Source organism: Scardinius erythrophthalmus, assembly GCF_964197995.2.
Source record: "Scardinius erythrophthalmus genome assembly, chromosome: 22".
Lineage (NCBI taxonomy): Eukaryota > Metazoa > Chordata > Actinopteri > Cypriniformes > Leuciscidae > Scardinius > Scardinius erythrophthalmus.
Genome location: NC_138242.1, coordinates 7528425 through 7546562, shown reverse-complemented (window position 1 = coordinate 7546562; position 18138 = coordinate 7528425). Strand labels below are relative to the sequence as shown.

Here is an 18138-nt window from a genome sequence, read left to right as displayed (position 1 = left end):
TCATGTTTTCTTGACAATTAGGAGATCATGTCTGATCCATATAGAGGTGCAGAATCTCCACCAGTTTACAATTGAATGCCTGTCAGTGGGTTAGTTCATTGCTATAGCAGATTAAACAAAACCTGTAAATCTCAGAAAACAGCTCATACAGTATATATATAGTCTGACCTCCCGAGGTCATGAACACGTTGGCCCTTCTTATGACCCTTCTCTAAAGACAATTATTTAGCTCTATTTTGTAGGATTTTATGAAATTCTGTGCATGTATGGTATGATATCAAATATGGCTCTACATTCTTCTAAAAAAGTAAAATGTTAAATGAATAGACCAAGGTTTTACATAGAATGATTTATTATAAAAGACTGTACAATTAAATTTCAATTAACATTATAAATACAAATTCTGGGCTGAGACGAGCTTCAGCACAGCTGGAATTCAGTTGAACACTTCAAATGTTTCAGTATGACAAAAAAAGTCTCAAGGCATTAGCTTTAAACTCCTGAAATGACTGACAGTGGTCAGAAATCTCTGTACTCGTTTCTCAGACGGTACGACTCCTAAAACAGCTGAAAGAGTGAAAAATAGACAGAGAACGGTGTGATTAATGCCAGACCTGAGTCGAGTAACTAGACCAGTTCAGACCGTACTGTACAACACGACACGCCAGTTACTTGTTACAGACCACGGCGCAAAAGAATGAGTCCAGCATATTGTAAGAACTGTGATTTGTACTGATTAGAGAGACCTTTAGATACTTTACAGCTTACATATTCAAGCTATCTACATAGAATTCATGTTTGTTCATTGTAGCAAATACTCTAAAAAAATATTAACATGGAGGGAGACGTTGTTGAAACAAATGAAAAAGTTCTGTGCTTTGCATTCATTAACCAAATTAATAAAGAAATTCATATCGACGTTTCACTAAAAATTAGAGCATAAACATAAGTAGTCTACAAATGCCTATATTTAAAATAAAGTGTTCTGTAAATAATACACAGATGGAAGCTGAATGGAATTTAACGTTTAGGTTACGATACATATTTCAATTTTGTATGCATGCTTTACGTTAAGATTTTGATACACTTTGGGGCAATGACATGGTGCTTTAAGATAAAACACTAAAATTAATTAGTTGATAGGATGAGGGATGGTTGACTTTCAGTTGGAAATGTCAAAAGAAAAGAAGAAATGGTGACAATCATCTACTTTACATGTTCACATGATGTATTGACTGTTGAAGATACTGTGATTGACATTCACTACGGAAACCCCACAGGCTAACTTTCATTTTATGTACACTGACTTCCTCCGAATAGTCGCTCCATCCCGTTTGCCCACATCCACCCATCACCACAAAGTAAAGTTCATAGATTTTCATGATCCGCCATTTGTCGGGAACAAACATGTATCCTTGCACACGGTTTATACTGTGTTTGGGTATATATGATTTTTGGGTCGAGTCCCGTCAGTCGGCGTAGTGCATGATGGACTCCACGTAGTTCCCGGGAAACAGACCCGTGACGCCGTTGCTCACTCCCTCGAACCAGCCGTCGTCATTCTTCTTGATGATGTAGATGATGGCTCCTTCCATGAACGACAACTCGTCGTCCTTATCCTTGACGTAGTCGTAGATGGCAACCACTGCAAAGATGAACGTTATCAGTTATTAAAAAAATACGCCACATCAAGAGTGTTATTAGGTAACTATTATATGATCAAAGACACTAATGTTTAATAAATAGCTGTTTTAAAACGAGTATTATGAACAATATAAAAAAAATACAAATAGTTACGTTAATAAAATAAAAATAAAATAAATGCCACTACTAATAATTATTATTACTAATAATAATTAAAAAAACTATTACATGTTGACTTCAAAATATAAATGTTACATACATAAAATAAACGAAAAACAATGGTAAACATTATTGTTAACCAATAAAAATAAATCTTAATAATAATAATAAATATACAAATCATTGCATGTTGATTATTTAAAAAACATAAATGTTACATATGTTAATAAAATAAACAACAAATGGTAAATAATAAAACTAATTAAATAATAAAACAATAAAGGTTATTTATGTTACATTCATAAAAATATAACATCCCTAGTTGACTATTATGACCAATATGTTATTTTTATTGTTATTTTATTAACATATGTAACTATTTGGATTTTTTATAATGTCACTACTACTACTACTATGTAAAAAATAAATAAATTACATGTTGATAAAATATAAATGCAACATATATAAAATAAACAAAACAAATGGTAAAAATAATTGTTAACCAATAAAAATAAACAATAAAAATGATATATAAGATTAATAAAAATGTTAATAATAATAAATATATAAATCATTGCATTGTGATCATTTCAAAAATATAAATTTGACATGTTAATAAATAAAATAAGTGACAAATGCTAAATAATAATAATACTAATTCTAATAATAAAACTATAGGTTGTTACTTTACATGAATACAGATTTGTTGCAGATTAATAAGGTAGATGAACAACTTCACCTTTCTCCATGTAGATCTTGGGGGCCCACTGAGGGTCTCCGTCTGCATAGGGGTCACTGTACTGCACTACAGCTGCCTCTTCATCTTCATAGTCCACTGGAGGAGGAGGAGGAGGAGGAGGAGGAGGGGGCGGAGCCTCGTCGAACATGGGGATGTCATCAGGGGGAGGGGGGGGCGGTGGAGTCGGGGTCTCTGCAACTGGACACGCGTCACACAACAGTCAGTCAAACGCATTAATGACACGGCTCCAGAGCGGGCATGCGCTTCAGACGCTCTCATGCAGGCCGGTTAGTAGACATGCAAATCACATGACCAACGGTGAATCTGCATAAACACTCGTGTCTGCGGGAGACACTCACGACGGGCGCTGGATTACATACACACACACACACACACATCTATGGATCTCTAGGGAGATTATTGTGTATGTATGAAGGAATGCACGGATATGAATACTTACCAGATTTAAGTGGATCAGAGAAGTGAAATTCAACAGTCAAATGATGGCAAAATTATGGAATATTCCACATAATAAATAGTACACACACACACCATACATTCAAACTTGAACGCCACTAAAGGGTGTATGGGGGGGGGGGGGGTACAGCATAATTTACAGAATAATTAAATTAAGAGTTCTCATTTAAACTTCTTTGTTTAACACATTGTGTACTTCAATTTCAGTTCGCTTTTAAACGTCTGGTTATAAATAATGAAATTAATTTTATTCTACTGACAGAAGAGTTGGTATTGTTAACTAAACCTAAAGGATTTAAAATTGTATTTATGAATTGGGGGAAAAAAAGTATTAGATAAAAAAACTTGAATGAAAATTAGAAATGTTGTCTTGGCCACAAACTGAAATAAGATTAAGTTGAAGAACTAAAATTACTGACAAAATAAATAAATACAATAATAAACCTGAAATAAAAGGAAAAAAAAAAATAGCAAAAAAAAAAAATTTTCAAAGCACATAAAACTGCAAAAATGCACTAAAAATTAAATGAAACCAAAAGAATAGAAATAAAAGCTATTATAAATACTAATATTCAAAATTAAAAGTAGGTAGAAAGACATGTTGTCAGCTTAATACAAATTTAAGATTTTCCAGATAATATTTCATAAATTTTATTTGGCTTTAGTACAGTGACTTTAAAAAAAATATATTATAAAAAAAATTCAATTATTTAACCAATTATATGCATATCATGTGGTTGATGAGATTTCTTTAAATAGTAATAAAATATAATATTATTTATAATGACACCTAATATTTTTCTAAAACAACATAAATAGTTCTTTATACATGAACATATATAGCTGCTTTTATATTTGAGTGAAATCATCATATTTTAGGGTCTTTGTTTCAAACTTATTTACAAACTTAAACTTTAATTATTTTTTTATAATTGTTCTAAATATTTAAGATAAACATATACTTGCATGGCACATGAAACCAATATGAACTTAATCAAACAATTACTTCCATTTTCCAAACTATCACTTAGACACAAAAAAAATAGCGAACTGACAGAGGTTGTGCTCATAGTCGACAGTCTGGCTTTGTGAGACTACCTCAAAAACGCCTCACAGTACCAGAATGCATCATGAGAGGGCAGCAAAACACACTCTGGAGGCATTTCAAGACCAAACCTACAATGACAACTTCATCAACCCACAGTATCCTTCTTTCTGAACGATTCAGTGCACTCAAAGTGTCCTTGAGCTAAACGTCTCTGTCAGCAGTGTGTGAGTTAACCGATGCGGCTGCTCTGATGACTGGCGAAACGTTGGGATAAAATGTTTCAATCCTTCCCATGGTGCATCAGTGTGGTTCAGCCCTACCTTAAGCTTGCTGGGTACAAATCAAACAAAAAGCCATACACAAAAGTAGCCCGTGAAACAGCGTCCAATATCACACGCAGGGCAAGTGTGTATACGAGGCATGCTTTATCGCCATTGAATATAACCCAATGTAAAGAGCACACGTAAAACTGACTAAAAACAATGAGCGCCTTTCAAGTACAAAACGTTAAGTTCTTGCCCCAAACAGCCTAGTAAGCCTCTTTAAGGTTACATAAAGCAATAGACACTTATGTAAATGTGTGACACACTTTTTGTTTTCAGAAAACGCAGGCTTTAGGCGTTAGCAAAGGCTTTATTTCGATCTGTTGTAGTGAACTGAATTATACAATGGCGATACGCATGCACTCTTTGACCTGCAGTCGCTACGCGGAATGAACACTGACTACTTCACAAACAGATGGAGATGGAGATGGAGGCATGCAGTGAACCTCTAACACATCCACATGCTAGGGTGAGAAACGTGGCCGTCAGACTTACTGTTTTCCTGAACTCGGGCCACAAAACCTGTGAGTGGGATCTGTGGGGTGAGCTGGGGCATGGGTGGAGGAGGGGGGGCCATACACACTGAACACCACCCAACACACACACACACACACACACACACACACACACACACACACACACACACACACACACACACACACACACACACACACACACACACACACACACACACACACACACACACACACACACACACACACACACACACACACACACACACACACACACAAACACAAAGAGCAGGAGAGACCAAGAGGAAAGAGGAAAAAAAAAAAGCAGGAAGAGAAAAGAAAACATCAGTCCCACATAATGAAGGTGGGGAAGAGTAGTCCTATAGGAATAGGAATCCTATATAGATATAGAGAGACTGAACATGACATTCTATCTGGTAATTTGATATCTAATAACAAATCGGCAGCGTTCTCATACCTTTTGACCAATGAATATCTTGCTTTTCAGTAACACTTTAAGCTGTAGTTGTATCAATATCACAATTCTCATTTAAGATTGTATTAATCTCCATGTTTTTTTTCCAGGACTGAATGTTTCAATTTAAAACATTTGAAGCAAAAAAAAAATCTTATCTTCCAGATAAAATAGCATTAGAATAATTTTTGCAAAAGTTGTTTCATTGCAAAGTAGAATCCAGAAGAAGAAAAGGTCAAAAGGCCTCAACTTTGCAGTGGAAAAGTAAAAAAACAAACAAAAACATAAATAAGTATTGTATATCATAATAAACCCTTCTGTTCAAAAGTTTGGGTCGGTAAGATTTTTCGCTTTTGCTCATCAAGTCTGCATTTATTTGATCATAAGTAAATATAAATATTATTTATTATTTATTTATCATAGTATAAAATAAATATTATAATAATGTTATTCGAATTTAAAATATTTTTTTTGTATCTTAAAATGTAATTTATTCTTGCAATGCAAAGCTGAATTTTCAGTATCCTTGATCACATGATCCTTCAGAAATCATTTTAATATGATGATTTGTTGCTCAAGGAACATTTCTTATTATTATTGATCAATGATGAAAACAATTGCGCTATTTCACATTTTTGCAATGCATTGTGATAAATGTTTTCAGTATTCTTTGATGAATAGAACATACAGAAGAACAGCATTTATCTGAAAATCTTTTATAACAAATGTCCTTACTGTCATTTTTTTATTGCATTTAATCCTAGTTAATTAAAAGTATTAATTTCTTTAAAAAAAATTGTACTGACCTCAAACATTTGGAACGGTGGTGAAGATCATCATCAACCAAAATATAAAAAGTTGTGATAAAATTGTTCTTAACACTTGTTAAACACTTCTTAAAAACAAACTGTTGCACAATTAGACGAAAGTAACACAAAAAACTAAACCCACTGTCCCCATGGTGACAGATGATTGTGATTAGACAGTGTGATTAGTTCATTAAATAGAGCAGTTAGTTAAATGAGAAGGATTTTCCCCTGAATGCATGAATGATGTGTGATTCATTCACGTCCGATGCCGATTTAACCATCATTCACTCTAATGCTCATGGACATCTGACAGTGGGATTTCAGATCTCACACTAAATCTCCATTCATAAACAGGTGGCCACGGGCCCTGTGCTCTCACGAATCATAAATCGGAGGCTTTTCCGCTCTTAATGACATTAGTGTGTACGTCCGCACACCTGTGGGAAGAGACAGGCTGTTCCCTTCTCCACAGACGGGACGAGCTTAAAGATAACTGCCTTTTATGATGCATGGATATGGCTTTCCACTTGCTATCGCTGAATTTAAACTGTCAAGTGCGTGATTCAGTCTGATGTGAGTCTGAACGTGTCTGTATATTCGTGCAGCGTTCTTCGTGTCTTACTTGCGTTTGTGCCCCCGTTAATGTGCGGCTGCTGCAGGGAGAACTGGGAAGACACGGACGGGGCTCGGCGGTACGTTCCCGTGGCGGAAACCATGGAGACGGAGGACGAGGTGTTGGAGTTGTGTCGGGAGATCTGCCGAGATATCGTGCCGAACTGGGACATGGGGATCGGCCCGAGACCCGGCCCAGCAGCCACCGCTGTTAGTGCCCACAGGAGAGGGTACAGAGACAGGAGAAAGTCCAGGAGTGGCCAGTGAATTACAGCAGGCAACACAAGATTCCCGACATTGAATGGTTTAACAGATTCATTTGAGGAAATAACTAATAGGCAGAAGAGCGAATCCAACGAAACACGTCAAGCACATTTCCAGGTCATATTTTATACTTTTCATACTTTTTATAGAGCTGTCAAATCGATTAATCGAGATTAAAGGGACAGTTCACCCAAAAAAATAAAATTCTGTCATCATTTACTCAAGTTCAAGAGAGGCCTATCAACTGTTTGGTTACCCATATTGTTCAAAATATCCTTTTTTGTCCGTTTAGCAGAAGAAAAAAATTCATACAGGTTTGAAACAACTTGAGGGTGAGTAAATGAGTTTAATTTTTGGGTGAACTATCACTTTAAATCACATCTAACAAAAGTTTATGTGTGTATAAATAAATCAAATAAATGTATATGTATATGTATATATATATATGACATTTTATATATATATATATATATATGTGTGTGTGTGTGTGTGTGTGTGTGTGTGTGTGTGTGTGTGTGTGTGTGTGTGTGTGTGTGTGTGTGTGTGTGTGTGTGTCTATGTATGTATGTATGAAAGCATGTATATATGTATGCACGCATGTATGCATGTATGTACGTACTACATATATATATACATATACATATACACATACATACATATATATATATATTATAACAAACTTATGGTAGATGCGATTAATCGAGTGAAGTCTGATTTTTTTTTGGTCCTTATTTTCACAAATATTAAGCAAATATATCCCTTCAAATACTTACTGTAAGGCAAGAAAACAAACCAAAAAGTAGATTTATAAAACATTATACTAATTTTTAAAAGTTTTCATTTTTTATTATATTACTGTATTACAGTACGAGAATTTAATTTAGAATCTTCATAGAAATCAATGAGAAACTCAAAAGTGATTACATTTTATATTGTAATATTTCTTTTGATTTTTGGTTTAAATATGACCAGGGCATGTTTCATCAGATTCGCAAAGAAAACCTGGGTTTGAGAAACCCAACATTAGATGAAAACTCACAGCCATTTTACATTAATAACTACAAACAATGGCAATGTAATTATACAACACTACAACAGGACCTGCAATACAATGTGCAAAGTTAGAAAAGGCCTTGAGAAAGAGTACCATGTTGTAGTTGTGTCTGTAATAATATAGTCCTTCGTGTGTGTACACTGCAGATGGGATTTCCTCTATAGGGACATTTCCTGTTGACAGTGTCAGATATCAGATTACAGGGAAACCCTAGAGAGACACGCTCTCCCTGATAGTGATGGCCAGGACGAAGCGAACAACAAACACAGTGGACAAACATCACTGTGGCACCACAAGCCTTCACCAGTGACATATGATATGAACACAATACAAATATTTAAGGATGAACCTCTCATTCCAAATGTGTCGAGGTGGAACCAGTGAAAACCCGTTCTAATGAACAGAATTATGGGATATGATGTTTGCATATTACATTTAAGCATTTAGCTTTTATCCAAAGCACTTACAAAAGCAATTAGTCAATTCGTCATGCACTGGCTAATATGATCTTTCAAAAGAGCCTGCAGTGAGGAAGTCTCTGACAACTCACAAACACAATGCTAGGTTGTTTAAGGTGGTTGCTAAGGCATTGCTATGCAGTTTCTAAGTCTGGCATGAGTCAAGAGAGCCCACCCTCAAGATTCTAGACACAGCTTGAGTTTCTCCATGTCAAGGTGAGGTAACATTAGTGAAACTTCAGTGAAATTTAGCAGAAAAAGCAAGTTTATTGTCCATTGCCTACACTAGTGATTCATGAAACACAGCGTACTTAGAAGTCGCTTCCAAACCAAGAAGCTTTATATTGGTAAATGTGGTGAATTTGCATGTTCAAAGTTCAAAAAGCTTAAATCCAATGCCAAATCCACATGGGGAAATGTTTCATTCCTAATGAGAGGGGTTAGTACACCCAAAAATTAAAATACAGTCATCATTTACACACCCTCATGTCGTTCCAAAATCTTTGCTCATCTTCGGAACACAAATGAAGATCTTTGATGAAATCTGAGAGATTTCCGTCCCTGACAGCTACGCAACTACCACTTTAATGCTTCAAAAAGTTCATAAAGAGATTGTAGAACTAATCCACATGAATTGAACGGTTTAGTTAAATTTTTCTGAAGAGATTCAATCGCTTAGATTGAATTTAGGCTTTTATTCACATTGACATTCATCGACTCGCATGTCATCAGTTGTGGTAAACGGAAGCTCAAGCATGTTCACATGACGTGCGAGAACCAATGAGGATCATTCTTATGTTACACAGCATGTTTGAGCTTCCACAAGAACCAATGAGGTTTGTTTTTTGAGCTTCTAATTACGTTCACTGGTCAATGTTTATATGTGAATAAAAACCTAAATTAAATCTGTTCATCATAAAGTGATCATGTTTCTTCAGAAAATTTGGACTAACAAGCTCAATTCATATGGATTAGTTTTACAATTTTATGAACTTTTATAAACGTCAAAGTGGTAGTTGTGTAGCTGATTTCATCAAAAAGATCTTCATTTGTGTTCCGAAGATGAACGAAAGTCGTACGGGTTTAAAACAACATGAGGGTGAGTAAATGATGACAGAATTGTCTTTTTTGGGTGGACTATCCCCAATAACCCATTAAAGGCCCATTCACACCAAGAACAATAATAATAAAGACAATTATAACAACTATATTAGCGCCCACGCCAACAGACAATAACGTTCTGTTTATTCTGAGCGCGCTCTGCAGTTTTGTGCGATCTAAGTGCGCTCTGCCGCTTTAAATGCTTAAGCTTTTCAAAGTCTGATGGATTCTGATTGGCTGTCAATGTTTTTATTGTTAATCAGCAAGAAACAATCGTTCTGAAAGTGATTCCAACAATATTGTTCCTCTTTGACATTATCATTATAATTGCGGTGTTGTTCCTATTCTCACAGAATTAGAATGATTATTAAAACATTATAGTTATTGTCCTTGGTATGAATAGGTCTACTGGATTTTTTCCATTATCAAACAACACTAACATAATGAATTATGGGAAATACTCTAGGGCAGTTCAGAGACTTCTCCACAGTGCATTGATTTAAATTGGTTGATTAAGCACAAATCCACCACCCAAAATAACAATTATCACCACCACCATCCCCAAAAGCGGCCCATTCTGGCATCCACAGACGGACAGGTGGATGGCGGGACGGTAACGCCGGTGTCGCTGGATCAGATTTTGTGCAGTTGGCGATGGGATCGGGGGCGGGGCTCACCTATAGCAGCGGCTGGCATTGGTGGACCCTGACCGGGGAGGGGGGGTGGAGGAGGAGGGGCTAGGGGAGGAGCAGCCCATGAGTGTTCGACTGCGGGTCAGAACGTCATATCAGAGAAAACACACCTTGAGCGCGATCCATTCATTAATAGCGCACAAAAAACTAAGCTCTGCTCCAAAACCCAGTGAGCTACATCGCTGTCTACATAGACAGCATCCTAACCATCCTTTATCCTTGTGGGCAGCAACTTTTCGTGGCACACAAATAGCACTTGATACACGAAGCACATGGGAGACTCGACTCTAAACTGACTCCAGTGGATTTTGATGCTAAGCTAACAACACAATCACTGGGTAAATAGATGTGTTATATGGAGAACTGCAGTGACGACATTTTTAACAACCACCAAACGTTTTTGGCAACGTTTTTGCATCACCCCGGTTCCCTACACAAAAAAAATCAACGGATTTTTCCATTGACTTTTGTATTATTGCAGAAAAAAGCTCTGACCAACAAAAGCTGAGAATTCTCACACGTTTGGTTAACCATGATAATCTTCACAAATGCGGAACTTGGAAGTATAAATACAATCGCCATAAACGAACTATGCCACAGTAGTATGACATCATCTATAGCTTCTGACAACTCTTTCAATCTTTATTTAAAATCTACAAGCTATAATAGTTTGCAAGAGTGTGATTATAGACACAATGAGGCAGTAAAAGTGATTAGATGAATTTCCTGTGAATTTCCGTTATCAACGCACATAAAAGCTTAAAAATATCACAAAGGGGTTTTACTGATTTTTTTTTTTTTTTAGAATAACACTTGAGAATATCTAGAGCTTTTGTTAACCACAGACTTTATTTCAGGCATTTAAAAGCAATAACAAAACCCATTAAAACCCACTGACTTCTGGACAATGGACCCGGAAGGGTGAACATGCTAACTTGTTTCCGTGTTTTAGGACTCACTCCTGCAGTGCTCTGGACCAAAAAACACTCTATAAACAATTTTTATTTAGACAGAACTCATCTGAACTGATATTTTGATGAACCCGTTTATTATATACAAACTATTTTCTGTTTATCAAATATTCAGAACTTAATGATGCAAGTATAATCAACATTCCCTCAACTCTGTGCGCCATCTTGAATTAATTTTCTAATGCAACGGTCTTCTCCATAAAAGGCACAACTGATGCTGTCTAAAACGAGGCGTCTCGGCGTAAAAGTTTAGAATAGCCAAAATGTGTTTAAGATGCCTTAAAATGCAGCCTAAGTAGGTAGCTCACTGGGTTTTGGGAGCCAAAATAGTCCTTCATCAAAGCCTAGAGGAAAAACCTTAAATGTTATTATGAAAGTACACAAACAGATAAATAAAAAGTACAAGGACAGAGAAGCTGCATTCAAAAGTCCTGTCAGCACTAAATAACCTTAATCCAGGAGAAGGAAATCAAAGGTGCTGATGCAGTGTTGCTATGGTGACTGTAAGGATTCAGGAGGTGGGGGGGGGGACAGGACAGCGACCTCTTTTCTCACTAAACTCTTTTCTTTTCTCCTGTTCTCTGCAGAGAGACCACCCTTTAGAGTTTTCCACTTCCTCTCTATTTCTACCTGTCCTTGTTTTGTGTAGTGGCCTACTTTGACAAACCTTTAGCTGCAAGAATCAGGCCATGAACAACTAATCCTGCTTCTCACTCTAGAGAACGGGAAACACTGCAGCGTTAAATACCCACATGTGAAGTGTAAGTCTAATTCTCCGGCTGGCCCTAACCTAGGGCTTCGTGCTTTAGCAGCAGCTGTATGTGGGCTGCAGCTCACCTGGGACTGAGTTGGGAATGGAGGGAGTCGGCACAGCGATGGGAATGCCGATGCTGCTGCCGCCACTGTTCTCTCGACTGCCGCTTCCCCCGCTGCTGCCACTGCAGAGAGATGGAGAAGAAGTCAGACACAGTTCTCAGCATACATATCATCGTTTCTGAAGCATGCAGAGTGCATACTATAGTATGTGGATTTTACACACCTACTACATCAACTAAAACAGAGAATACTTTGAGGAGTACTGTATCCCACAATGCAATTTGACTTTCAATGTGATGGCAATATCAACAGTGATCTTTCTCTCAACTCATTAGATTAGACTGCAAAAGACAACAATACCACAAAAAAATGTATCTTTATAAATCTAAAATTTACCACCTTTACCACTCTACAGATAAAGCGTTGTCGGGAAACTCAATTTGCGTACCTACCCCGAAGTGACATAATTTTTGATACAGAATTTTATTTTATTTTAAGGAAACGCCAGTACTTTGTTTAGGCTTGGTCTGTAGGGAATTACAAACCTGCGCACATATATTCAAACGCACATAACTATAGAACCAATTCTTAATGCGCATGTGAACGGCATCAGTGTTTCTCACAGGTTCGCGTTTAAAGTCTGTGTAGAGAGAATGGTGTCGTCTTAGCGGCCCCTAATTTAATAACAAATGATCATTGCGACGGAAGCGAATCAATCAAAACTAACTTTAGCTGGAAAATAACTTCATTAAAGAACCGCTATAAAGCCAAAACAATCTCTGTTACCATAAATTATACGTTTATCTCTGTAAAGCTGCTCTGAAACAATTTACATTGTTAAAAGCACTATATACATGAAAATGACTTGATTAAAATAAATTAATATGTATTATTTATTATAGAATTGTGCTGTAAATAAAATAATTAAAATAATAAATATTGCTGTTTTTCACTGTAAAATAAAAACGACTATTAAGAAAAATATAATACTGCGTTTAATTTCACAGTACAACTGTCTGTCGTAATTTCTTCAATCTTCAAGTGTTAAACCATGAATCTTTTATTTTGACAGAAAACCAGAGCCAACCCTTAAAACATCTCTTTTGTTGACATCAGATGCTTTCTAAGCGCTTTTCATCTCAAGTTAGAGAAGATAGTTGCCAGATTTTGCATTCCCAAATACACAAGTAACCCAAACTCAATACTGGATCATGAGCCGTCAGTGTGTAATATATATATATTCTGTATTTATTTATTTATTTATTTTAAATCACAGCTTTTGTGATTTGATAATCAAACTAAGCCAATGAGGTCATGATATAACACTACTGTTAAATGCTTTTCATCACATCATGCATAATGTTCCACATAGAACAGCAAGCAGAACATCGTATACTGTAGTATTCAGTAAGAAATAAGCTAGTGCTCCGTTCTGAGCATCACAGGCTCACATGGTAAAGTGACCTAGATACACACTTGGCTTTGAGACACATTGCACTACGTTAGCCATACGTAGTTACACGTATGTTCAACACAGATCAATTGATGGATTATTCAACACTGGAGCTACGAGCATCATTGCATCAGTGTTACACCCCCACATGATCCTCTGTGTCCATGTAAAAACCAGAGCTGCAGGGGTTCCCATGATGCACTGCAAGAGATCTCATCAGAACAGCGCAGGCTTTATTGCCCCGTTATCTAAACGGAGACCGAGTTAAATGATCTGATTTTAACTAGAGATGTGCAAATCTTTTCCAAATGAATAATTTTCAAATTATTCTGTGGGTTTTCTGAAAGACTAGTATAGGAGTTTAGGAGAAGATCATATAGAAGCTAGTTTCCGCCATTGCAGAAACAAAATTAAAACGGCAATTCCGACTTGTATCCCACAATTTACTGTTGCAATTGTGAGCTAATACTTCACAATTCAGACTTATTTTTGATTTTTTTTAAATATAATTGATTTAACTTTCTATATCTCGCAATTGTGACTTTCTCGCAATTTAAAAATGTAACTAATAAGCAGTGTTAAATGTAAATTATATTAATCACCCATTGTTAAAAATTATACATTACATACATACAGTATACTCATGTAAAGCAATTAATACAATATAGCACATCTCAGCTGTGTGATTGTTTATATCGTTATATATAGGCTATATCACATCTAATCTTATCCACATACATACTGTACACTACTCACGTAAAGCAATACATACTACAGTGCAAATGTCATTTGCCTGATTTTTTTTATTTGGTCTAAAAATGTAACTTATTGCCCAGCTCTTTATATAAAGTTGAATGTATAAGTATGTCCAACTTCATCCACATGCATAGAGCATTCTCGTAAAGGGTGATATATCCTGTATGGCATATTTTCACTGTTTGATTACTTGTATTGTCGCAAAATGTAACTCCATCATCGCCCGGCTCTAATATTATATTATACACATTATGATATGAAACAATGTGTATTGTGAAAAGCGCTATATAAATCAATTTGACTTAAGTTGATATCTGGTCATCTGACCAACAGCTAAACCAGGGGTGCCCAATCCTGCTCCTGCCGATCGACTGTCCTGCACAGTTCATCTCCAACCCTAATCAAACACACCTGAAGCAACCAATTAACGTCTTCAAGATCACTTGAAAATTAAAGGCAGGTGTGTTTGATTAGGGTTGGAGATGAACTGTGCAGGACAGTCGATCGGCAGGAGCAGGATTGGGCACCCCTGACCTAAACACTCACAACTGTTTTGAAGAAGAAAAAAGAAAAAGAAAAAAAGATATCACTACTCGACATCACCAGGGGCCTCATTTATAACCGTTGCATACGTACAAAACAGGCCCTGAAAGAGGCGTACGCCACTTCCGACGCTTAAGTTGTGATTTATAAAAACAAACTTGACGAGAAAATGTGCGCACCTGCACGCAAACTCTGACCCATGCGTACGAACGTTTTGGAGATGGAGCAGTTTGGCGACACCGATGGTGAGCTGGAGTTAAATGTCTTTTTGGTCACTTTTAGACAGAAAATCTAAAGACATATACAGAAAGATAATACAAATATAGTTTCTCTCACCAAGCCTATCACTTGAAGCAAATATCCATCCCTTCTTAAATGTCCGCGCCAGCGAGCGCGTTGGCCGTTTAGTGAAACTGACGCAAATAACAGTTTAAATAAATAAAATAATGATTTAAACTTTATGTTTTACTTCTGATATAAACATTTAGATTAAATATGCCATTCAAATTAATGGAGAACACTTAAACATGAAATCATTACTGAGAAGTTAAAACATTTTTTATATTCAATCAATAGAAATATTTGTTGTGGATGTGATTGTTTTTGAACACTTTTCCTGTGGCGTGGTGTGTTTTAATGTTTTAACCACAGAGATAATTGCTTATCATGATAATACCAGATTGCCTTGGAAAATAGTTTCGTGCAAACAATGCCCAAGGCCTATCTGTTTCCGTTAAAAAATATAAATCAATTAAAAATACAATTCAGCCAGTGGAAAAGATTGAGAAAAACATGTATTTTAAACTATTTGTGTATTCAAAAACAAGGCAAAGATAGGCTACTACATGATTTTTATTAATGTAATGTGTCTTGTACCGTTAAACGTTATCACGTGGATGAATAATCATATGCAAATGATATGCAGATGAGGATCTGCATAGTAAAACTAGGCATTGTAAGCTCCATATATGGTTATTTCGAGGTGGAGACGCATGTGCGCACAATCTTCCGCTGACTGGGATTTATAAAGTGAATTCTGCGCAGGTTCTGGCGTACGTTTTATAAGTCTGAATATTTTTTGGCGTACGCCATTTTTGGCTTTCAGCGCACGTACACTTTTAGTAAGGATCCTACACACAGTTTTATAAATGAGACCCCAGATTACTAGATCCATTTGTAAATGTAACCTTAACTGACACTGTAACCCATAATGCACCCAAAGAACTTAGGATGAAGGCAGCATAAACAGAGCTGAATAAGCAGCAAATGAATGCTTCTGGAGAACGGATAATGGCTCAAGTGGAGACAAGCATTCATACTTCATCTTAATCACACATAAGAAGTGCATAAAAAACTGCTGACGCTGCAACATCACATCGATTGATAAACACTGTCGGCTACACATCAGTAATTGAAAACAGCATTCAAAGATTATTCAGTAAAAATATATTTGAAGTGAAAACAATGAATCTCTGTTCTCGTATGTCACTCTTTTTCATACATTACAATGACCAAGAACTGAGGCTGTCAAGAGTGACACAAAAGCACCATATCCTTCAAAAGTTAGGAGTTGGTAATCATTTACATGTTTTTGTACTTACTGTAGGGTTAGGAATAGGGGTTGGTTTAGGGTTAGTTGCATGTATTTATGCACAATTTATGGTAATTACTTTAGCAACTACATGTAACCTGTGTAAGAAGGACACTGTGAAATAAAGTCTTACCCAATATTGCATGTAGTCAAATTGCATTGAGCTTTCATGGGGATTTTCGCATCTTTTTAGAAGCTTGAACGACTAAGTTCATTGTAATTTTACCAGTACAATTCTTCAGAATTTCTACTTTGTGTTTTTATGGAGGAAGGTAATTGAAGCAAAATTCTTTCTTCGCTTTAAGACAAGTATTTGATGGATTCAGCAGGCCACACTCACAAGACCTGGCGTTGTGGTGCCACTATACACAAATGAAAAGTTGTGTATTATTTATGGCATCACAGTCAGCATTAACTAATGAGGCCGAGTCATTCTGAGCATGAACGCTGCAGTCCTGATTGTGTTTAGTGAGCGCTGGGAAGTGGGATGAGGGGTTATTCCCTCTGGTCTGGAGTGCGGTTGAGGTGTGGGTTGGTGTGATGACATTATTTACAGATGTTAGACGAGTGGGTGTGAAGAGTGCCGAGCGCACACTGGAAACATTCAGAAACCCCCCGATCATCGTCATTTAGACATTAGCAACGTGAAGAACATGAGCGAAAACGTTATACCCCCAGAGGACGTCAAATATGCGCTGACATTCAGAAATAAAACTGTGGAGGCTCATGGAAAAGAGTGGGAGAGGACTAGTGGAAAAAGCCACATTAAGAGAGAAAATGAGATATCTGACAGACAGACAGATGTGTGTTACCTGTGGGTTCTGGGTCTCTGGTTGAGAGATGCGGTGCGTCCTGGACTGTGTTGGCTGCCCAAGCGAGCTGGACTCGTCATGTAGTCATTGGGAACGGTTGGAGGTTTCACCGGCTCAAGCGTTTTATAAGGATTGTTACGCCTGCATATTTAAAACAAACAGGCATATATGATTTATGACATATGCTTTCCGACTTTGCTACTGAAATTGCTGTCAGTGTCGAGGTGTTGTCTGATAGCTTTATCACACAGCTCATTCTTTTCACACTGAAGTATATAATAAGATCTTACCCAAGAGTGCCTCGTCCTGCCAAGGGTGGGCTGGGAGGTTTCTGTGTCGGGGGATTGGTCCTGGACAGAGTTCCTCCTCTGACTGACTGATTGTTGCCGTGTTGCTGATTGGACAAGCAAAACATCAGTTTAAGCATTCGACCAGAGCTCGACCATCAGGTTACATAAATAAGACTAAAGGAATGGAGCTGAGAAGAGGACTTTACCAGACAAAACATTAGATTTCATCCAAACGTTCAGTTTTCTACTGCAATAAAAGGGCCTCATTCATGATTATATAATACATATATGAGTAATTTGTGTGTAAAATGGACCTTCCTGAGAACTCTTCTCACAAATGATTCGTAACCTCGGATTTGATAGTTAAAAGTGTGTATGATAATGAAATAATTCATAAATAAGCTATGCATGCAGACTTCTTCACAATTAGCATAATCTCAAATCACAACTACTTGAACTACATGTAATGTGGAAACTCCCTTCTCAGCTTTGGCTCCAGTATAATAGAAATCTATAATAAAAAGGAAAACGGACTACATAGCTGTTGCTTTTGTTAACCGAATTAACTTATTTGAATT

General features: G+C 36.7%; 1 protein-coding gene across 9 annotated transcripts in view; it reads right to left on the bottom strand.

The window, feature by feature from the left end:
• Positions 1 to 248: 248 nt before the first annotated feature.
• The window catches only part of abi1a (abl-interactor 1a), a 71417-nt gene continuing 53527 nt past the window's right edge, over positions 249 to 18138 (bottom strand). Inside the window, exons 4-11 of one of the 9 annotated variants that reach the window (XM_081352669.1) lie at positions 17561 to 17664; positions 17271 to 17411; positions 12137 to 12237; positions 10314 to 10373; positions 6770 to 6967; positions 4886 to 4972; positions 2543 to 2740; positions 338 to 1645 (exon numbers count right to left, since the gene is read on the bottom strand). In XM_081352669.1, the coding sequence (XP_081208795.1) occupies positions 1470 to 1645; positions 2543 to 2740; positions 4886 to 4972; positions 6770 to 6967; positions 10314 to 10373; positions 12137 to 12237; positions 17271 to 17411; positions 17561 to 17664 (1065 nt within the window). In that variant the 3' untranslated portion in view covers positions 338 to 1469. Of the gene's footprint in view, positions 1646 to 2542; positions 2741 to 4885; positions 4973 to 6769; positions 6968 to 10313; positions 10404 to 12136; positions 12238 to 17270; positions 17412 to 17560; positions 17665 to 18138 lie in introns of all 9 variants that reach the window. The other 8 variants (XM_081352677.1, XM_081352670.1, XM_081352672.1 and 5 more) reach the window with 8 other exon arrangements.